The following is a 22955-nucleotide window of genomic DNA, read 5'->3' as shown; positions in this document are numbered from 1 at the left end:
GGGCCACCTCGAACCAGGCCCAAGAGAGGGGACTTGTTTACAGGGAAAGTTAAGTCATGTTATAAAGTGCAGAAGATGAAACTGGATGATACTTACCCGGATGATTGCTTGTCACAAAATACCTGAAGACCTGGTACAATGGAGATGTCCCCTCTCTCCTCTCTAGGACCCTCTTCAAATTGTGGTGGCTTCTTATTCAGTGCCAGTGGGACATTCTCCAGCCCATCCTACCCTGCATACTACCCCAACAATGCTAAGTGTGTTTGGGAAATAGAAGTGAATTCTGGTTATCGCATAAACCTGGGCTTCAGTAATCTGCAGTAAGTAATGCCTGGTCATCTGGTGAGGGGTGAGTCCCTCTGCAGCACACCCAGTGGTTTAGACTGTGTCCTGGGCTGGGATGCTTTTCACTCTCGTGTGCTGTGGACAAGCTTTTGGTGGCTTTGGTTCTTATCATAAAGCATCAGGGAATACTGATGTCCTTTGGCTTAATTGAGGAAGAGCTGGAAGAAAAACCTGTATTCAATGGCATCACTCGTAAAGTCCAAACTATTTAAAAAATGGAGGGCCAATAGGAATTTCGATGTTGACTTGAATACATTTTCTCCATACAGGCTGGAGGCACACTATAACTGCAGTTTTGATTATGTTGAAATCTTTGATGGATCATTAAATAGCAGTCACCTGCTGGGGAAAATCTGTAATGATACCAGGCAAATATTTACATCTTCTTACAACCGAATGACCATTCACTTTCGAAGTGACATCAGTTTCCAAAACACCGGCTTTTTGGCTTGGTATAACTCTTTCCCAAGCGGTAAGTGCACACTAGACCATGCCTACGAGGCTTGGTGGATTTACCCAGCTGCCTCTTTGGGGGCATCATGGTTCCCCAAGGAAATCAATGAAGGGCCTCAGCGATGCATTGCCCATTCTCCTTCTCTTAGCACTGGCTGTGTGAGCCTCAAGGAGGGGCAGGCCCTTGGGAAGACAGCAAAGGGTGCAGACTGGGGGGTCACACCTGGCCTTGGGTCTGCCACCAGCTTTCTGGGGGACCTAGTGACTCTCCTTGCAGAGCCACCCTTCTCTGTCTGGAGGTGAGGGGATCTGAGCTTGGTGATGTCTGGAGCCCCTTTCAGCTCTGCGTGGAGTGGTCCAGTACCTCCACTCCAGCTTTTCCACATTTCTATTTGATGACTTTGGAGGTGGGGAAAGGCCTGTGGGATGCTTGGCCTTTGAGGTTTGTTGTGGGACATTTGCTGTGGGAAATGGCCATGATTTCCCAGTTAATGTGTCTTTCAGATGCCACCTTGAGGTTGGTCAATTTAAACTCATCCTACGGTCTATGTGCTGGGCGTGTTGAAATTTACCATGGTGGCACCTGGGGGACAGTTTGTGATGACTCCTGGACCATTCACGAAGCTGAGGTGGTCTGCAGACAGCTGGGGTGTGGACGTGCAGTTTCAGCCCTTGGAAATGCCTATTTTGGCGCTGGCTCTGGCCCTATCACCCTGGACGATGTAGAGTGCTCAGGGACGGAATCCACTCTCTGGCAGTGCCGGAACCGAGGCTGGTTCTCCCACAACTGTCGTCACAACGAAGATGCTGGTGTCATCTGCTCAGGTATGGCCCAATGCCATGGAAGGCCCATTTCACCTGTAACCTGCTATAAAGGGAGAGTTTAAGGCCAGTGGCTGGTGTGTCTGTGGCCCAGGCAGGAGCTGGTCATGTGTGCTTGTGGCCTGTGCACTCCAGAAGAGCATGCAGGGGGCTGCTTTATCTTTGGCCAGTTTCTGGACCCAGGGCCATTATGCTGAACACTCATCTGACTAAAGGACCTCCAGCAATGATTCAACTTCTTTATGCTTCAGTTTCCTTGACTGTTGAGTCAGGGTGGCTATGATAGTACTTGCTGCCAGTGACAGTTGGGATGATTTTAGAACAATCATGGTCAAGGAGAGAGTGATGGGTGTTATGATCTCAGCTGTAATCCTGATGACCACAAGTATGACGGGACTTAGGGAGCATCCAGGGAAGCTGCGAAGGCTTCTCAACAGCAATTGCTCGGTAGACCTGGGGGTCCTTGGTGAGGGGGTCAGGTTATAAGCCATGTACGTGTATCTCTGCCTCATTCTGGCCCCTCCTCAAAGCCACATGTCTGTGACCTATGCTTTTCTTCTATTCCTTTTCAGGAAACCCACCATCGACACCTGGTAAGTCCCCCCGATTTCCATTCCACTTCCCTGGTCTCCAGGTCTCTCCATTGCTGCTGCCTAGACTGTGCAGGGCGTGTTGCTCACTCTCCAAGGAGTTTATCTGTGGTGCCCTCCTCTACAGCCCCTGTCCCCTCCCCTGCCAGCCACCAGGACAGTGTGCCCCTCTCTGTGCTTCAGTGGCTTGGCCCACCTAAGAGTAGGATCTCTAGTCAGTCCCGAGGTGCGGCCTGCCACCTGTCAGATTTGCCTGTCCTCGCAGACACTAGACCCTGACCAGTGCTGGCCAAATGGGGCCCACTGCATCGCTAAGCTCCTCCCTGCCTGCTCCTGAGCTGCTCTGAGTGTTCCCAGCATGGCCCTGGCACCTCAGGTCTTTCCTTTCCAATATCACTTCCCATCCCTGCTTGCCGTGTCATCTCCTTCTGGCCTCCCACAGCAGCAGCTTCAGGCCTGCCCCTCTCATCCATTCTCCACTGTGCAGCCCCTTCAAGTGATTCCTCAGGGTCTTCTGGTGGTGACCCCCTCCTCAGCACAGCATGACTGCCAGGGCTCCCTATGCTTGGTGCCCTCTCCCCCTCCGCTGCCTGCTCCGGAGGTTTGGAGGTTCCCAAATCTCTTCCACCTGGGTGCAGTTGTACCTGCTGTTCCTCTGCCTGGAACACCCCATTTCTACCTCTTTGCCTGCCCTCTAATTACTGCCCTTTTTTCCCCATTCCATCTGGGGCAGGGGCCAGACTTCTAGGCTCCTCTCCTTCCCCAGGCTTTGGTCAATCTCAGCCTCTTCCCACTCTGCTGGGATTCGCTCTCCTCCAGACCTCCCCAAGGGCAAGTAAGCTCCCCAAGGGCAAGGCCTGTGTCCAGCTCCTCCCTGTGGACTCAGGCTTGGCACAGTATCTGCACAGCTCATGGGCAGTTGACAGCTGCACCAGGGAAGCCGGAAAACTGATCCTATTCTTTTCTTTTTGTCAACAGCTCCTTTTCTCAACGCCACCCGTTCAAACAGTAAGTTCTGAGCTCCCTGATGAGTCTGCGGCAGAGTGGCCTGGAAATCCCCCTTCCCATTTCCTCAGTGACAATGGGGCTGGGGAGGAGATGGCTTCCCCAAAAGTGGTCTCCCTGCAAGAGTGCCCCACCAGCCCTCAGTGGATGGTCCAGATCTACGCCACCTCTTGCTTTTATTTGGTTTCTGTCTTGGGAATTATTTTTTAAATTTTTAAAGTAATTTAAATTTAAAATAGTCCCCAGGTGACTGTGCAGTGTGCTCTGGGGGTCCCCGACATTCCCGTTTTTTGTCCTGACAGCAAATTATTCCTGTGGAGGCTTCCTGTCCCAACCATCAGGGGACTTTTCCAGCCCATTCTATCCCGGGAACTATCCGAACAATGCCAAGTGTGTGTGGGACATTGAGGTGCGAAACAACCACCGTGTGACAGTGGTCTTCAGAGATGTCCAGTAAGTGTGTGCCAAGAAGAATGCCTTGGGGCCTCACAGACCTTTCAAGAGGGAATAAATGGTACTTAGAACATCAGGAGAGATGTTCACTGGGAGACATTTTTGACCTAGCCCAGAGGCATCCCGTGGAGAGTTGGGGAGGGGGCACAAGAGCCTTGGACTGGACAAAAGCTCTGGTTTCAAGTTCTAGGTCTGCCACCAATTTCCTGTGTGACCACAGGAAGTCACTTAACTTTCCTGAGCCTCAGTCAAAAGAGGGGAATAAAATACCTGCTCTCCTCACCTCATTGGTTACTGGGAAGGTCACGAGAAAGAGAGAGGAGAGAGAGGGAGAGAGATGTGAAAATACTTACAAAATGTTGTCCAATGGAAAAGATGGTTGTTAAGTAGTAATGATAGACTTAGGGGCAATAATAGCACAAATAATCCTATTAGCAACCACACTGGCCAGGTATGGTGCCTCAGGCTTGTAATCCCAACAGTTTGGGAGGCTGAGGCCGGAGGATCACCTGAGCCCAGGAGTTCAAGACCAACCTGAGCAACATAGGGAGACCCCCATCTCTATGAAAAAAAAAAATACAGAAATTAGCTGGGCATGGTGGCCTACACCTGTAGTCCCAGCTACCCAGGAGGCTGAGGTGAGAGAATCGCCAGAGCCCTGGAAGTTCAACGTTGTGGTGAACTATGATAGCGCCAGTGCACTCCAGCTTGTGGAACAAAGCGAGACCCTGTCTCAGGAAAACAAAACAAAACAAAACAAAAAGAACAATTGTATCAGTTTTGTGGAACCCTTTTTCTCCACCCTCTCCTTTCTTCATGTGAGTTCCCCAGGGATCAGGGAGAGATGGAGGAATTGCTGCTGCAGAGGGTAGGGTATCTGCTCTGCATCCAATCACAAGTAGAAATCATCGTTTTAAGCAGAGGGGACATTACTAAAAGCACTTTTCTTTTCTTTCTTTCTTTTTTTTTCTTTTTTTGACACAGAGTCTCGCTCTGTCACCCAGGCTGGAGTGTAGAGGCATGGTCTTGGCTCACTCTAACCTCTGCCTCCTGGGTTCAAGCGATTCTCCTGCCTCAGCCTCTCAAGTAGCTGAGATTACAGGCACACATCACAATGCCTGGCTAATTTTTGTATTTTTATTGGAGATGGGGTTTCACCATGTTGGCCAGGCTGGTCTTCAACTCCTGACCTCAGGTGACCCTCCCACCTCGGCCTCCCAAAGTGCTGGGATTACAGGTGTGAGCCACCATGGCTGACATCAAAAGTACATTAATATATGATTTATCCAAGGAGGTGGGTGGCCCAACTGACCGCGAAGAGGCACCAGTATTTTCTAGTGTCCTGAACAAGGGGCTACACTAATTTCTTCTCTAACAGCCACTATTGAACAAAATAGTTTTCCCTGTTGATTTCTGTTTGCAGTGGGTTTTGGAGTCTCTGCTTTAGTAATTCATATGGGATTTTGCAAAAGATACATCATTTTATTCTCTTTGTCATTACAATACAAAGATTGCACTTAAAACTTATGCAGTCCTATGGGAAAAGGTTGACCATGAGTGGTTCTTTAACCAGCATCTTGATAGCAATGACCACCACCATTTGTGACATTTTACAAAGCCCTTTTCTGTATGTTGTTTTATTTGAGCTTCACCATAGCCCTCTTCAGCGTGCATGGATCAGATTATTTTGCCTTTGTAAACAGGAAAAGCTTTAGAGAGATTATTTGACTTGCCCAATATTTATTCAGTATTTATTTCTCTCACTATGAACTCATGCATATTGATTTTATTCTGTGGGGGCACCAGGGGCTTTTCGATAGAAGAAAAATGGTCTAGATCAGGATGCGAGCCCTTCCTTTCCTGATGTAAAAGGCTGACACGTGAGGGGCTGTAGAGTTCATATTTGTGACCACAAAGGGCAGGACTAAGACCCAGGCATGGAGGTTGAGGGAAGATGAGACTCTCTTGATTTAAGGAGACCTATGACTTTCTTTTTTTTCAATTTTTATTTTTATTTTTATTTTTATTTTTTGAGACAGGGCCTCGCCCTGTCGCCCAAACTGGAGTGCAGTGGCACGATCTCGGCTCACTGCAACCTCTGCCTCCCGGGTTCAAGCGATTCTCCTACCTCAGCCTCCTGAGTAGCCTCCCTCACACTACAGGCTTGTGCCACCACACCCAGCTAATTTTTGTATTTTTAGTGGAGACAGGGTTTCACCACATTGGCCAGGCTGGTCTCTAACTTATGACCTCAGATGATCCACCCACCTCAGCCTCCCAAAGTGCTGGGATTATAAGCGTGAGCTACTGTGCCCAGCCAAGGAGACCTATGACTTTCATTGATGAACTTTGTCAGAGTTTCTGGCACGGAGGTGCGACCCCACCCTGATATCTGACTCCTGTGTCAAATTCTGGGAGGAAATGAAGCCAAATGGTGTTTCCTCTCTCTGCAGGCTTGAAGGTGGCTGCAGCTATGATTACGTTGAAGTTTTCGATGGCCCCTACCACAGTTCCCCTCTCATTGCTCGAGTTTGTGATGGGGCCAGAGGCTCCTTCACTTCCTCCTCCAACTTCATGTCCATTCGCTTCGTCAGTGACCACAGCATCACGAGGAGAGGGTTCCGGGCTGAGTACTACTCCAGTCCCTCCAATGACAGCACCAGTAAGTCCCCTTGTGGGAATGATCTGTTGGGACTGGGGACATCCTGAGAGCATCTGTGGCTCAACTGTCCCGTGGTTGTGAAATAAGAAATGAAGGAACCCTTTCAGGTCACCAGGGCTTGATTTTCAGCTGAAAGGGGCCAGGAGTAGTGGGCCTCAGGACTCTGGCTGCCCAGAAATGAAGTCAGGACTAGAACTGGCTGACAGGTGATGATTGGCCTTTCTGTGGTCAGCAGAGACTAAGTAGAGGGTCCCAGATGATGCTCTTAGCGGAGAGCGATGAGTCAGTGCCAGAGGCAGAGGTGACCTCTTGGCTTGAAACCTTGTGACCTTCTCAGAGTGTGGGACACTGTGTCCATGGCCTGAGACCTAACACATTTGCCTTCTGTCTGAAGATAGACTGAGCTGGGTGGCTGGAAGTGGCTGAGATAAGGTCTCTCAGCCACTTCCAGCAGAGCCTGTATGGCTATGATTTGAGTTGCTATATGGACTGATATATAGATTGGCCAAGGACCAGGCAAGGTGACATTCAGGGTCTCTTATGCAGTCAGGATTAAAGATTGACTTGCTTCATGGCTAAAAGACCTTGTTTCATGACATTCCCATAATTTGACCATGCAGTTACTTTCCTTTATAGATAAATGGTAACTTGGCCAAACATTCCACTTATTTAAAAATGCTGCCTCCAATTCTCCATCAGAGAAATCCTGAGTCCACGTGCTCTCCCTGGGCTTTCATAAGAATGGGGCTGACTTGACCCTAGGGTCCTTGGGAGATTGCAGTGAAGTCTGTGCCCACACCCTAAGTGCCCACCCTCCCTGTCAGCCACCCAGGTCTGTGCACTTTTTAAGTGGAAAGGGCATCTGACTCCATAGGACTTGTGGAGTCCGGGGGCAGTGACTGAGTGCCTTATCTGTCCTTGTCTATCAGACCTGCTCTGTCTGCCAAATCACATGCAAGCCAGCGTGAGCAGGAGCTACCTCCAATCCTTGGGCTTTTCTGCCAGTGACCTTGTCATTTCCACCTGGAATGGGTACTATGAGTGTCGGCCCCAGATAACACCGAACCTGGTGATATTCACAATTCCCTACTCAGGCTGCGGCACCTTCAAGCAGGTAAGCCTGGGGCTTCCCATTCCATTTCCCAGTGTACGAGCTTTCTTATAGTGGTATGTGCTGTGCTTCTTGAATTCTGGGGATGCAGAAATTATGAAATTATGATTTTGGCATAATCAGGACATAATTGGAATAAAGGAAGATAAAAAACTTTTGGTTTTTTTCCATCAGCAATAACAATAGCAGCTTCTGGAGCAGCTCCAGATTTTGCAGGGCCCGAAGCTTATAGAATTAGGGTTGGCGGTGAGGGGCAGGTGTTGAGAGGGGCAGGGGCCTTGTTAAGTCAAAGAGTGCAATATCTATGAACTTTTATAAACTTTGTGACAACGTATGGCTGTGCAAACACATCACTAGGCCTTGAACGAGGCCCGCACATTGCACCAGGCAGGGAAGAGGGGCCCGAAAGCTTCAGCTTCATTAGCTCCACAGTCAGTTGGCCTCTGCGGCTGCCATTTGTTGAGCTATCACCATCTAAGATGGCCCCCTGCGTCCAATTTTGGGTGAAAGTGAAGCCAAAATGGTGTGTCCCTTCTCTATAGGCTTGAAGGTGACTGCAGCTATGGTTATACTGAAGTTTTCAACAGCCCCTACCACAGATTTCTGTGATTTGCCTGGGACTTTGCAGATTTTAGCATAGAAAGTCCCACATTCCAGGAAACACCTCACTCCCAGGCAAACAAGGACAGTTAGTCACCCTACAAGTGGCAGATGCTGTGATTAGTCCTTGTCATACTCCCCCAGTGAAGGCTCAGCCTTAATTGTGTTGGGTTCTGGCTTGTGAGTTTGGTCAGTGGAAGTCAGTTCACTGAAGGTGACCATTGTTCCTGTGCCAAGTGTGTAGCCTGGAGACTGCCACCTGAGCAGCCCTGCTGAGAGCCCTTCACACCTGTTCACACCCATTTGGAGCAGCCAGACAATTCTCTCAGCCCTGTTTCTTCTAACTTGGCTGATTATGCACAGCACATTCCACATTCTTATTCCTCCACTTATTTATTTATTTTTATTTTAATTTTTTAATGACAGGTTCTCATTCTGTTGCCCAGGCTGGATGCCCAGGCATGGGTGCATCGTAGCTCACAGCAGACCTGAACTCCTGGGCTTAAGTGATCTTCCAGCCTCAGCCTTCAGAGTAGCTGGGACTACAGGCATGCGCCACCACACCCAGCTAATTAAAAAAATTTTTGTGTAGAGGTGGGATCTTGCTATGTGTCCAGGCTGGTCTCCAACTCCTGAGCTCAAGTGATCCTCCTGCCTTGGCCTCCCAAATGCTGGGATTATGAGCATGAATCACTGCTCCTGGCCTCCTCTATTTCTTTAAATAACTATATTTCCTATCACACTGAGTGCCTCAGGGGCAGGGCCAATGTTTTGTTCATCTTTGCAACCCCCAGTGCCCCTGGTCCTGAGCCTGAGAGTTGATATAGTGTTATTAATAGCTCATACAGATATCAGACACTGAACTAAGTATACTATATAACTTTTAAAATTCTCAGGACAACTTTATTCCCACTTAATTATGAGGCAACGGAGGCTTGCAGAAGGTAAGCCACTTGCCCAGGACCATATGGCCATGAGCTGTGAGTCTAAGACACAGAGGTAGGGCTGTGCCATCCATGGCTGGAGCTTCCCATAGCTCCACTAGGCTGGCCTGTGATAATGAATCTTAATCTAAAATTAGAACTGCTTCTTCTGACCAAGAAATAAATCTGCACTCCACGTTCATTGTTTGGAGTGGATTCAGAATTTATCTCCATCGTAGGCACCATAGGCAAAGGTGACGTCCATGCAAATGATCATGTTAATGTACAGGGTTCAATGGAAAGCACCTGAGAGTATCTTTGAAAGACTAAGAAAGGTCATACTGTCACATGCATCTGTGTGAAAAGACCACCAAACAGGCTTTGTGTGAGCAATAAAGCATTTTAATTACCTGGGGGCAGGCGAGCTGAATCCGAAAAGAGAGTCAGCGAAGGGAGATAGGGGTGGGGCCGTTTTATGGGATTTGGGTAGGTAGTGGAAAATTACAATCAAAGGGGGTTGTTCTCCGGCGGGCAGGGGTGAGGGTCACACGGTGCTCAGTGGGGAAGCTTCTGAGGCAGGAGAAGGAATTTCACAAGGTAATGTTGTCAGTTAAGGCAGGAACTGGACATCTTCACTTTTTTGTGATGTTTCACTTACTTCAGGCCATCTGGATGTATACGTGTAGGCTCAGGCTCAGAGGCCTGACATTCCTGCCTTCCTATATTAATAAGAAAAGTAACATAAAATAGCATTGAAGTGTTGGGGCAGCGAAAATTTTTTTGGGGGTGGTATGGAGAGATAATGGACAATGTTTCTCAGGGCTGCTTTGAGCAGGATTAGGGGCGGTGTGGGAACCTAGAGTGGGAAGGATTGAGCTGAAGGAAGATTTTGTGGTAGGGGGTGATATTGTGGGGTTGTTAGAAGGAGCATTTGTCATACAGAATGATTGGTGATTGCCCGGATGCAGTTTTGTATGAATTGAGAAATGAAATGGAAGATACAATATCTGAATAAGAGAGGGAGAAAAACAGGTATTAAAGGACCAAGAATTGGGAGGACCCAGGACATCCCATTAGAGAGTGCCCAAGGGGATTCAGCATAATTATTTGCTTGGTTGGTGAGTTTTTGGGCTCTATTCTTGATTTTTTTTATGTTGTCGTACACCAGGCCAGATTGATTTAGGTAAAAACAACAGTTTTCATTAAAAAATATACAGAGTCCCCTTTTTTCAGTAGTGAGTAAGTCGGGGCTTCAGTGATTTTGGAAGAAAGAGAAATGCAAAGCCAGCAACTGTTTGTTAAAGAAGGATTAGAAATGGCTAGGACAGAGTGAGTGAGATTGATAGTGTGGTGGAGATAGCTGGGGAGAGGTAGAGGGTGGCTTAAGAACAGGAACGAGAATAAGATTTTGAGTATAAAAGTAAAGAATAGGACTTCAGGGTGAAAGTATTGGAGCGTACTTCCTGTCAGCAAAGATTATCTATCCACTTTAAGAGAGACTTAAGGGTGGTGGTTTGAGATAAAACCAGGACATATCAGTTATGATGGTTTGAAGGAAAAGTGTAAACCGGCAGTGTAAACAAAGGCAGGGTATTTATGAGTAGTTGAGAATGGTGAATAGGAGTATGACTAGACAGAAGACAGTAGGGATGACAAGTTTTTGGGGTGCAATTCAAGTTGGGCTAGTGTCTGGAATGAGACTGAGGCCTAATAAAAAGGAGCGTCCATACAGGAGTCCAAATGGGCTGTACCCTGTAGCATCCCGGGGACAGGCTCTAATTCTGAGAAGGGCAAGAGGTAAAAGTACTGTCCAGTCCTTTTTAAGTTGAAGGCTGAACTTGGCAAGGTGTGTTTTTAAAAGACTATTAGTCCATTCTACCTTTCCTGAAGATTGAGGACAGTAAGGGGTATGAAGGTTCCACTGAATACCAAGAGCCTGAGAAACTGCTTGGGTGATTTGACTAGTAAAGGCCAGTCCGTTATCAGACTGTATAGAGGTGGGAAGGCCAAACTGAGGAATTACGCCTGACAGAAGGGAAGAAATGACCACGGTGGCCTTCTCAGACACTGTGGGAAAGGCCTCTACCCATCCAGTGAAAGTGTCTACCCAGACCAAGAGGTATTTTAGTTTCCTGACTCCAGGCATGTGAGTAAAGTTAATTTGCCAGTTCTGGGTGGGGGTAAATCCCCGAACTTAATGTGTAGGGAAGGGAGGGGGCCTGAGAAATTCCTAAGGAGTAGTAAGATAGCAGATGGAACACTGAGAAGTGATTTTTTTGAGGATAGATTTTTATGATGGAAAGGAAATGAGAGGTTCTAAGAAGCAGGCTAGCAGCTTATAACTTACATGGAAGAGGTTATGAAATGACGACAGAATAGAATGGGCCTGTGAGGCTGGAAGGAGATATTTTCCTTGGTCCAAGAACTATTTACCTTGTGTGGGAAGAGATTGATAGGTGGCAGTTTCAGTGGGGGAGTAGATGAGAGTGAGTGATGAGAAGGAGAAAAACTGGCCATAAGGGACAGAAGTTGGAACGCTAGCTGCTCCTTTAGCTACCTTATCAGCATAAGCATTGCCCTGAGCGATGGGATCTGACTCCTTTTGGGAGTAGGTGAGAGTGAGTGATGAGAAGGAGAAAAACTGGCCATAAGGGACAGAAGTTGGAACCAGCATAAGCATTGCCCTGAGCGATGAGATCTGACTCCTTTTGATGGCCCTTGCAGTGAATGACTCCAGCTTCCTTTCAAAGTAAAGCAGCCTTGAGAAGAGTTTTTATTAAAGAGGCATGAATGATGGAGGACCCTTGCGTAGTGAGGAAACCTCTTTCTGCCCATATAACAGCATGGTGGTGCAGGATATAGAAGGCATATTTAGAGTCAGTATAAATATTGATGTATAGTCCTTTTGCAAGAGTGAGGGCCTGAGTTAAGGCAATGAGATCGGCTTGCTGAGAGGTAGTGGACGGGGGCAGAGCAGTAGCCTCAAGGATAAATGTGGAAGATACTATAGCATAGCCTGCCTTTGCTGGTGAGTAGTGATTAGGCCTGGTTGAACTGTCATCAATAAACCAAGTGTGATCAGGGTGAGGAACAGGAAAGAAGGAAACATGGGGAAATCGTGAATGCCAGGTGGATTAGAGAGATACAGTCATAGGGGTCAGGTGTGGTGTCAGGAATAATTTGGGAGGCTGGATTGAAGTCCAGGCCAGGAACAATGGTAATTGTGGGAGACTCAAAAAAGAGTGAATATAGTTGAAGGAGCCAGGGAGCAGAAAGTATATGCATCAGGTGTGAGGAAGAAAATAGATTTTGGAGGTCATGAGAACTGTAGAGAGTGAGTTGAGCATAGTTTGTGATTTTGAGGGTCTCTAAAAGTATTAGGGCAGTGGCAGCTGCTACACGCAGACATGAGGGCTAGGCTAAAACAGTAAGGTCAAGTTGTTTGGAAAGAAAGGCTACAGGGCACAGTCCCAGCTCTTGTATAAGAATTCTGACTGCATAGCCCTGTACTTCGGCTGTGTGTAATGAAAAGGATTGGGATGAGTTAGGGAGAGCTCATGTGGGAGCAGCTTTTAGGGCTGTTTTTTACAGATGGAAAGGGGAGTGAGGAAAGGATTTAGGATTTATGGGGTCAACTAGCATTTCTTTTGTGAGTTTATATGATGGTTTAGCCAGGATGGTAAAACTAGGTATTTAAAGGCAGAAGTATCCAACCACGCCCAGGAAGGAAAGGAATTGTTGTTTTGTAGAAGGGGTTGGGGTTTTGGAGATTAGCCAGACACGATTAGCAGGGAGAGCACATGTGTTTTTATGAAGAATTATGCCGAGATAGGTAATGAATGAGGAAGAAATTTGGGCTTTCGAGGGGGATACGTGATATTCTTTTGAGAATAGATGTTGGAGGAGCAGAAGGGTGTCCTGTTGGGAAGATTTGTAGGAGGGGCTATAAAGTAGAAGGTTGTCAAAATATTTAATAAGGTGAGAAGCAGATGGATGGAAAGAAAGTAAATCATGAGAAAAGGCTTTACTGAAGTAATGAGGGCTGTCCCTAAAGCCTTGTGGCAGTACAGCCCAGGTAAGCTGCTGGGACTGATGGGTGTCAGGGTCAGTCCAGGTAAAAGCAAAGAGAGGCTGGGATGAGGGGTGCAGGGGAATAGTGAAAAAAACATCTTTAAGATTAAGAATGGAATAGTGAGTTGTGCAGGAAGGTATTGAGGACAAAAGAGTGTATGGGTCGGGCACCACAGGGTGGACAGGCAGAACGATTTGACTGATAAGGCGCAGATCCTGAACTAACCTGTAAGACTTGTCCAGTTTTTGGACAGGTAAAAGGGGGAATTTTAAGGAGAGTTTATAGACTTTAAAAGGCCATGCTGTAACAGGCGAGTGATAATGGGCTTTAATCCTTTTAAAGCGTGCTGTGGGATGGGATATTGGTGTTAAGCTGGGTAAGTGTGATTAGGTTTTAATGGGATGGTAGGATGCATGATCGGTCACCAAGGAGGGAGTAGAGGTGTCCCATACCTGTGGATTAAGGTGGGGAGATACAAGGGGAGGATGCGACGACGGCTTTGAACTGGGGAAGAGGGCAGCAATCGGGCGTGGCTATCACCTAGGAATAGTGAGGGAAGCAGATAATTTAGTTAAAATGTCTCCACCTAATAAGGGAGCTGGGCAGGTGAGGATAACTAAAAAGGAGTGCATAAGAGAATGTTGTCCAAGTTGCCATCAGAGATGGGGAGTTTTAAGAGGTTTAGAAGCCTGGCCATCAATACCCACAACAGTTATGGAGGCAAGGGAAACAGGCCCTTGAAAAGAAGGTAATGTGGAGTAGGTAGCCTCCATATTGATTAAGAAGGGGATGGACTTACCCTCCACTGTAAGAGTTACCTAACGCGTCCATGATGGTCCAGGAGGCTTCCGAGGCGATGGGGCAGCATCAGTCTTCAGCCACTAAGCCGAGAAGATCTGGGAAGGAGTCAGTCAGCCAGCCTTGGGCCAGAGTTCCAGGGACTCTGGGAGTGGCGGCTGGGTGAGCTGGAGAGTCTGATTTCCAGTGGGGTCCTGCACACATGGGACACAGCTTGCGAGGAATCCCAGGCTGTGGGCATTCCTTGGCCCAGTAGCCATATTTCTGGAACTTGAAGCAAGATCCCGATGGGGGAGGTCCTGTAGGAATGTTTGACCACTGTGGCTTAGGCATTTTGAAGTTCTTGTGTGCTGGAGATGTGGCTGGGGTTTCTCTCACAGTGGAGGCAAGGAATTGCAACTCAGAAATGTGTTGCTACTTAGTTGCCTCTATTATTGTACACCTTGAAGGCGAGGTTAATTAAGTCCTGTTGTGAGGTTTGAGGGCCAGAATCTAATTTTTGGAGCTTTATTTAATGTCGGGATCAGATTGGGTAATAAAATGCATATTGAGACTAAGACAGCCTTCTGATCCTTCAGGGTCTAGGGCTGTAAAGCATCTCAGGGTTGCTGCCAAACAAGCCATGAACTGGGCTGGGTTTTTATATTTGATGAAAAAGAGCCTAAACGCTAACTGATTTGGGAGAGGTCAGATAAAGAAAAAGGAGCATTAACCTTGACTATGCCTTTAGCTTCCTCTTTAAGAGGAAATTGTTGGGCGGGTGGGGGAGGGCTAGTCGCTGAACGAAACTGTAAACCGGACCAGGTGTGAGGAGGGGAGGTGATAGAAGGATTATAGGGTGGGGGAGTGGAGGCTGAGGAAGAATTGGATCCTGATTCAGTCAGGTGGGGAGCGACCTGAGAAGTAGCAGTCTGGGTAGGAGGGGAGAGGTCAGATGGGTAGGTAGAAAAGGAAGATTGAAAAGACTCAGCGACCCTTGGGGTTGGGACTGAGGGGACAGGCGGGAGGGAAAGGAGGAGGATTTGGGATGAGTCGCACTGGGAACAGAGACTAGGGAGTGACGGATGATGTGTAAAAGAATGCCTGGACGTCAGGCACCTTAGACCATTTGCCCATTTTACGACAAGAATTATGTAGATCATGTAGGATGGAAAAATCAAAAGTGCCATTTTCAGGTTATTTGGAACCACTGTCAAGTTTGTAGTGCGGTTAAATTGCATTGCAGAAGAAAATAAGGCATTTAGGTTTTAGGCCAGGTGTGAGTTGAAGAGGTTTTAAGTTCTTGAGAACGCAGGCTAAGGGAGGAAAAGGAGGAACGGAGGGTGGAAAGTTGCCCATAGTGAAGGAGGCAAGGCCAGAGAAAGGATAGAGACACGAGAGAAGGGGTTGGGGGTGCTTGCCCCTCAGAAAAGCGGCGCTTTCCACTAAGGGTGAAGGATCAAGGCAGGCATCCCTGCAGTGATCAGACACCTCTGAAACGTGGAATAATCAAGCAGGCATCCCCACAGTGATTAAACACCAAGGGGAGACTGTCTTCCTGAGTCTGTGACTGGCGCCGGAGTTTTGGGTTCACGGATAAAACGTGTCTTCTCTGTCTCTACCAGGAAAGGAAAGGAACTGAAATTAAGAGAAGGCAGAGATTGAAGGAAGGCGCCAAGATTGAAAGGAGAAAGCGGCTGAGGGACAGTGAGAGAGGTTGGGGAAGAGAGTAAAAAGTGGCCACTTACCCGATTTAAAATTGGTGAGATGTTCATTGGGCTGGTCGGTCTGAGGACCATAGGTCATAGGTGGATCTTTCTCATGGAACAAAGAGCAGGAGGACAGGGGATTGATCTCCCAAGGGAGGTCCCCCAATCTGAGTCACGGCACCAAATGTCACACGCATCCATGTGAAAAGACCACCAAATAGGCTTTGTGTGAGCAATAAAACTTTTTAATCACCTGGGTGCAGGCGGGTTGAGTCCAAAAGAGCGTCAGTGAAGGGAGATAGGGGCGGGGCCATTTTATAGAATTTGGGTAGGTAGTGGAAAATTACAGTCAAAGCGGGTTGTTCTCTGGTGGGCAGGGGTAGGGGTCACAAGGTGCTCAGTGGGGGAGCTTCTGAACCAGAAGGAATTTCACAAGGTAATGTCTTCAGTTAAGGCAGGAACTGGCCATTTTCACTTCTTTTGTGATTCTTCAGTTACTTCAGGCCATCTGGATGTTTATGTGCTGGCTTAGGCTCAGAGGCCTGACAATACGGTTTATTGTGGTCATATGGTTTAAGTCATATGATTTATTGTGACAACTGTTGGTACTGAAATATAAAGCAAAAAAAATTTGTAAGACAGTTTAGAGTCAGAAAATGTAGCTAAGAGCAGCTGGGCAACGTAGAACCCCTTCCTGTGGGTCTTCCCCAGACCTGGAACCAGAGTGTGGGCTCTGGCATCCTCTGCTGCCTCATAGCTAAAGGACAGGCATGTGCCATCGCCATCTCTGAGTGGTTCTGGGAGGGGTGGAAGTCTTGCTGAATCATGTCCCTCTCATTCACACCCAAATCAGCTGTGGGATTCCCTTAGCAGGTGACATGTGCCTGACTCTGCTCTCTTGCCTGCCTCTCCTAGGTAGACAATGACACCATCGACTATTCCAACTTCCTCACAGCAGCTCACGTGGCATCACGTGGCATCATCACGAGGAGGAAGAACTTCCGTATTCACCTCAGCTGCAGGATGCTTCAGAACACCTGGGTCAACACCATGTACATTGCTAATGACACCATCCAGGTCGAGGAAGTCCAGTATGGCAATTTTGACGTGAACATTTCCTTTTATACTTCCTCCTCTTTCTTGTATCCTGTGACCAGCCACCCTTACTATGTGAAGCTGAACCAGGACTTGTACGTTCAGGCTGAAATCCTCCATTCTGATGCTGCACTGACCTTGTTTGTGGACACCTGCGTGGCATCACCATACTCCAATGACTTCACGTCTTTGAATTATGATCTAATCCGGAGTGGGTAAGGAGTGTCTTTATGCAATGGCCTTAAATCTTTACTTGATAACTCAAACATGAGTAGCCCTAAAGGCTTGAAGAATGCAAATTTTGATGGACTGCAGTTCCCAGTACTTCAAGCTTAACTAGATCCCTTTCTACATGTAGTAACATCCTGTAGCTTTTACCTTTGAGGTGATTTTACTCTGTGTTCTGTATCACATCCCTGATTTCTCATCAGGTAGGATGACTATGTATCATCCCCAGTTAACATCTGGGGAGGTGGGTGTCTGGAGAATAGAACAGCTCAGCAGTGTTCACTCGGCAGGTTAGCTGTAAACTGGGATTAGACTCCAGGTGACTGAACTCCAGCCATATGGTTAAAAAGACCTACGTATAGTGGGAAAAGCATTGATTTGCAGCAGACCAAGTTGAAATGTCAGCTCTGCCACGTGCCAGTTGCATGATTCTGGGCCAGTGAAAGCAACTCTATGGCCCAGCTGCTCGCCTGTCAGGTAGGGATAATGACACACACATCGTAAGGCTGTTGGGAGGATGAGATGAGAGAGAGTGGATGGGGCACTGAGCACAGACAGTGTGCGGCAGGTGGTGCACCAGGAATGTGCACTGAAGATGGCAGGAGCCCTGCTGCCCTCCTTCAGTCTGGGAATAGAAGCTCTGGGAGTCCATGGTTCTAGTTAAGCTCAGGAGGTGCAGAGGTCAGGCCAGGAATGTCAGGCTGGGGCCAGAGGGTGTCCAGGCTGGGCTGCTCTACCACAGCCCAGCTTCCTGGGATGACTGCACGTGGATGAGGTGGGGTTTGACTCTTCTGCACTCACGACAACACCATGATGTGCAACTCCAGCCCCCTCTGAAGTCTCTGTTGATGGGTGTGTACCACGCTTCTTGGCTTACAATATAGACCTGGACACTTCAGTAGCCATTGCCTTCCAAGAGAATTTATACCAATAGGGTAAAGGGTTCTGCTAGGAATTAGAGGTGGGTGGATTCAATTCAACACCCCCTTGATATGCTAAGCATAGCACCTCTTTCCAGGCACAGTGTGAACATATGTCAGTTCAGTAAGCAGGTGTTGAGGCTCATCTTGTTCACAGTCTATGCAGTTTGTTCAATTCACAGCAGCCCCCTTGGTGGCTGAGAGGAGGTGAGAAAGCTTAACCAGATTCCCTTTGTACAAAGAGTCATAAGGTGACATTTAAATTTGTGTGAATTGATTGACATTAATGAAAATGAGTGGGTGACTTAGTTCTTCCCTGCCAAAAGATCCTTTCTGGTCAAACCCTGCCATTTATATATGACAATGCAATTTGCTGGGAAGATGGGGATGTGTGTGCAGGGGTAGATGCACCCCGGCTATACCTGGAGCACAGGGACTTATTGGCTATCCCTGGCCATCAACAAGATCATGCACCTGGATGTACATTAGAATGACCGGGGCTCCAAACACACCCTGCCCAGGCCCCACCCATACATTCTCTGTATTTGGCCTGGTAGGGCCTGGGTTACATTTAAAAAATCTTCAGTGATTCTGAGGTGGACTCTTGGCTGTGGCTTCGCTGTGGCATTCTGGTCTGCCTGAAGCCCTGAATGGCAGGGTTTGATGGCAAATACAATGACTGCCCGGGGGCTTCTGAGTGACCCTGACCTTTTTCCCCAGTGTCCCACCTCTGAACAAGCCTCCAGCTATTTTTGATTCCTCCTTTGCCACTAAGGGAGCTACTGTGGAAAAAAAAAATCTTGGTATTTGAGAGAATCTGGGTTGCCTATGGAGGAAAGAAGGAGGCTCTAGAAGACAGAAGGAGGGGAGCAGATCCTGGCCGGGTTCCCAGGCTGAGCCAGACTGCCCTGGAGACCACACCCACCACCCATGAGAAATGCCCATCCTAGGCCCGTGGGCCAACTTTCCTGGCTCTTCTGTTTGCCGCACCCTTCAAAATCCCACCAATCTATAATAACTGGGTTAGTGTGAGCTGCTTCTTCCATATCTTAGAAAATTCCTGTAAGCATATCCTTAGGTTATTTTCCTTCTGACAGTGGCTGAGAGGAGGTGCCCAAGGGAATGAGGAAGGGGTTGATATCGGGGTAGGGGCTACTGGAGGGTTCGCAGGCCAGTGTGGAAAGTACAGTTGCGTAGGGCTCAGGGCAGGCTGACGAGGGTCAGGAGAGAGAGGCCCTGGGAGAGGGAGGGCCAGGGCATTGTACTCAGAGTGCAGCCCAATGAGACCTTGCCTGGCCCTGACACCAGGAGAGAGAAGGGAAGGTCATTTCCTTTTCTGCTCTGTCTCTGGGTCCCGCTCCTGGGCGCCAAACTCCAGCTACTTCCCTGACTCACCAGGCTTACCCGGGTACATGGAGCGTGTGGTCATTGTGGAATTAGGCTGCAACCCACTATGCAGTATGGGGCCTGCTTGTCTATCGGGAAAACCCCCGCAGGCTTTGCTACCTAAAGATGGCGGTGAGGTACCAGAGCTGCCAGGATTTGTCTGCAGGCCCCACAGTGAGTGTCTGATCCACACGTTCTGACAGAAGGAAAGTCAGGTGTGCAGGAGGCAAGGGCAGTGAGGACAGGCTGTGGAGTTCCTCACCTGGCATAACTGAGTCATGAAGAAAGAATTGGGCCTTGGTGAGAGCTAAAGGGCTACTGTTCTCTTCCAGATGCGTGAGGGATGACACCTACGGATCCTACTCCCAGCCGTCTCCTCGCATTGCCCGCTTCCGGTTCAGGGCCTTCCACTTCCTGAACCGCTTCCCCTCCGTGTACCTGCGTTGTAAAATGGTGGTGTGCAGGGCATATGACCCCTCTTCCCGCTGCAACCGAGGCTGTGTGATGAGGTCCAAGAGGGATGTGGGCTCCTACCAGGAAAAGGACGTCGTCCTGGGTCCCATCCAGCTGCAGACCCCCCCACGCCTAGAAGAGGAGCCTCAGTAGGTGGTCGCTCTCAGACCCCACTGCCCACCGGGGCACAGACCCCTGACTCTCGGGGACTTGGGATGTTTCTCTTGGTGTCATACTCCAACTCAAATTGAGCTCTACACTGTGCTGCACCTGGTCATACAGAGTTGAATCAGACCTGGTTCCTGCCTTCCCCAAGGCTCATGGTCCTTAGAGGACCCATTGCAGGGCGAGGTCAAGAGAGTTCTGACCTGGATGGCCCATAAACCTGACGTCCTAGAATCCATGCTTCCCACCTGTGAAATGAAAATGTCAATACTTACTTCTTAGCACTGTTGAGAGGGTTACATAAAAGAATTTTGGTGAAACTGCCTCAGCCTGTTCCTGGTGCAAGTCACTGAGTGCTTGGTAAATGGTAGTTTTTGTTACTCCTGTTGTCACCCACGTTAACAACACTAATGATGACAGTATTCCTCACAATGATAGTAACTATAACAGCAGACATGTTGACATCAGGGTCTAGACAGGGCCATGGGGATGCCAGCTGCATCGATTTGTCCTGATCTGACTGGTAGACTACCGGGTATCAAGCCATGTCACTTCTCCTCTGAAACAGGTAATCCGCTGGGTTGTGTTGTTGTGTTGCTGTGCTGGCTGTGTTGCTGTGGGTTGTTCTGTTGTTGTGTTGTTGTGCATTGTAGCCAGGTTATTGTGTTGTGCTGTTGCTGTGTTGTTCTCCTGCTGTGTTGCCAGGTTGCTCCCATTGCTGTGTTGCTGTAGTTGCTCTGTTGCTGGTGGTTGTTGTGTTGTCTGGAGGCCCGCGTTGCTGTTGCTGTTGTGTTGCTCTCCCACAGTTGCCTATTGCCAGTTGCTACAGTTTGCCAGGTTGTCTTGAGTCTCTGTGCTGCCAGGGTTGCTCATTTGCTGTGTTGCTGTGTTGTTGTGGTTATTCGGATTGCCAGGCATACAGGTTGTGTTGTCTGAGCCACAGTTATTGTGCTGCTGTGTTGCTGTGCTGCTGTGCTGTTGTGTTGTCTGATTGCCAGTTGCTGTGTTGCCAGGTTGTCTGAGCTGCTGTGCTGCTGTGCTGGTTGTGTTGCTCCGAGCTGGCTGCTGTGCTGCCAGGCTGTTCTGTTGCCAGGCTATTGCGTTGCTGTGCTGCTGTGCTGTTCTGTTGCTGTGCTGTTGTGTTGCCATGTTGTGGACATGGATGAGGGAATGAATGTTCGCAGAGTGATGCCCAGGATTTCTGGCCCAGTCTGGGGCCAGGTCAATGAATGTGGTGGCAGTGGTATTGGGGATGGGTAGGGCAGCAGTAGTTGTCCCAAACCCTCTTCTTGTTCAGGGCACTGTCCATGGGGCATCTTTGACAGCTCTCTCTCTTCTTTATTCCTATTCAGGCCGTCTTTATGTCCAGCTGATTCCAGACTCTTTCCTCACTTGTTCATTCATTCGATGCATATTTAATGAAGGAATGTTATGCACCAGGAGGCAGATAAAGTCTTGCAGGAAAAGATACAATTCAGAATAAGTCTCATGAATGGTGCATGCAATGGGGTTGGAGTGAGGAGCAAAGGACATCAGGGTAGGGTGATAGGCGCCTGCGGGCACAGGCTCACTTCCCTCCTCTTCCTCCTGTTCTCTGCAGCTGCTGTAGTAGCTCACGTCCTGGAGGCCTGTTACCTGGGACTCTTGTAATCATTTCCCAGCTGGTCTAAAATGCCCAATTCTCTCCCCTCCCATCCATCTGGAGCCTCAGGCCAGATTCGTTCTGCCGAAGCCCAGTTCCCAGTTCTTGCTAAGAAAACCTTCCCTGACTCTCCTTGGCTGACAAACGTGAAATCTCTCTAGTCCGACAGTCAGCTGCCCTTTGGGGTCTGGCCTCAGTTTCCCATTCAGCACTTCCTTCTCCAAGTTTTTTATCCCTTCCCACCAAACAGTTCTGATTGTCTTTACCATGCCCAGGGGGCCACGGCCTTTACTTGTCTTCCTCTCCTCCTCTGCCGGGCTCTGTCCTGGTCCCCACTCTATTATTGTGGTCTCCTATCCTTCCCAGACGTGTTGGTGGCTGACACCAACTGGAGACAGCCAGCTCCCAGGGGAGCTATCACAGCACTGCTATCTCTGCTGGGGTCTTCCTGGCTGTGGTCCTGGCTGTGGTGGCCTTCACCCTGGGGAGGAAGACACATAGCACCAGTGGCCGGCCTCTGAGCTCCAAGATGTGAAGCGCAGAGAAGGTCTTTAGATATTGGCTCTGTCAGCCCAGGCACCCGAGAGAGGATGGAAGAAACAAGGGTGCAGAGCTTGGGGCCCGGCAGCACCTGAACTCCATTTGCCTTGGCACAGGTGTATGGTGGGGTGGGTGGAGGTGGGGTGAAGAAAGGTGGGGCCCAGGTTTTCCCCAGATCCAAAGGCTCAGTTCTGGGGCAAAATGTCAAAGGTAAACAGGTGCTAACATCTAAAGTCTCCCTTTTTTTTTTTGTTTTTGTTTTTGTTTTTTTTTGAGACAGACTCTTGCTCTGTTGCCCAGGCTTGAGTGCAGTGGCACAATCTCAACTCGCTGAAACCTCCGTCTCCCGGGTTCAAGCAATGCTTCTGCCTCAGCTTCCCTAGTAGCTGGGATTACAGACATGATAGACCATACCCAGCTAAGTTTTGTATTTTTAGTAGAGACGGGGTTTCATCGTGTTGGCCAGGCTTGTCTCAAACTCCTGACTTTGAGTGATCTGCCCACCTAGGCCTCCCAAAGTGCCAGGATTACAGGCATTAGCCACTGCACCTGGCCTCTTTTCTGACCTTTTATAAGCTCGCTTCTTAGGCCTGTAGCATAAATCTCAGCCTTTCCTTAGGGTAGAGCCAACTGAACGAAGAATCTTTTTCAGAGTAAGTGTCAGTTTGGATACTGTTTACTTTATTTCCCCTAAGAACTAGATCCCTTCAAATTAAGCAGACAGGTGGGGTGGTTGTCATACAGAATGAGAAGGGGCAGCTCGTGTGTCTTCCCAGTGTCCTTGGAGTGATTTTGTTCTTCCCAAATCAGGATATGCAGGATGCAGCCTGGAGAAAGACAAGAATGCTAACTGCATCATAAGTTTCAGTGGCTGTGATTGAAAATTAAAGATGATTGCCTCCATTTCTCTAGGGATCTGCCTGTTGGTTTTTGACACATCATCTCCAGAACTGTGGACTGGGGCAGTTCAGGGAAAGAAGCAAACTCCTTAGGGCCCTTAGGAA

General features: G+C 48.5%; 1 protein-coding gene across 1 annotated transcript in view; it reads left to right on the top strand.

Annotated features, from left to right (window-relative positions):
• The window catches only part of DMBT1 (deleted in malignant brain tumors 1), an 87332-nt gene extending 67239 nt beyond the window's left edge, over positions 1–20093 (top strand). Inside the window, 10 exon segments of the mRNA XM_031651915.1 lie at positions 167–320; positions 615–817; positions 1303–1623; positions 2193–2213; positions 3189–3218; positions 3518–3668; positions 6122–6330; positions 7260–7444; positions 16438–16832; positions 19484–20093. Of these exon segments, the coding sequence (XP_031507775.1) occupies positions 167–320; positions 615–817; positions 1303–1623; positions 2193–2213; positions 3189–3218; positions 3518–3668; positions 6122–6330; positions 7260–7444; positions 16438–16832; positions 19484–19757 (1943 nt within the window). The 3' untranslated portion in view covers positions 19758–20093.
• Positions 20094–22955: the final 2862 nt, after the last annotated feature.

The sequence above is a fragment of the Papio anubis genome, chromosome 11, assembly GCF_008728515.1.
Source record: "Papio anubis isolate 15944 chromosome 11, Panubis1.0, whole genome shotgun sequence".
Lineage (NCBI taxonomy): Eukaryota > Metazoa > Chordata > Mammalia > Primates > Cercopithecidae > Papio > Papio anubis.
This window is presented reverse-complemented; position numbering and strand designations above follow the sequence as displayed.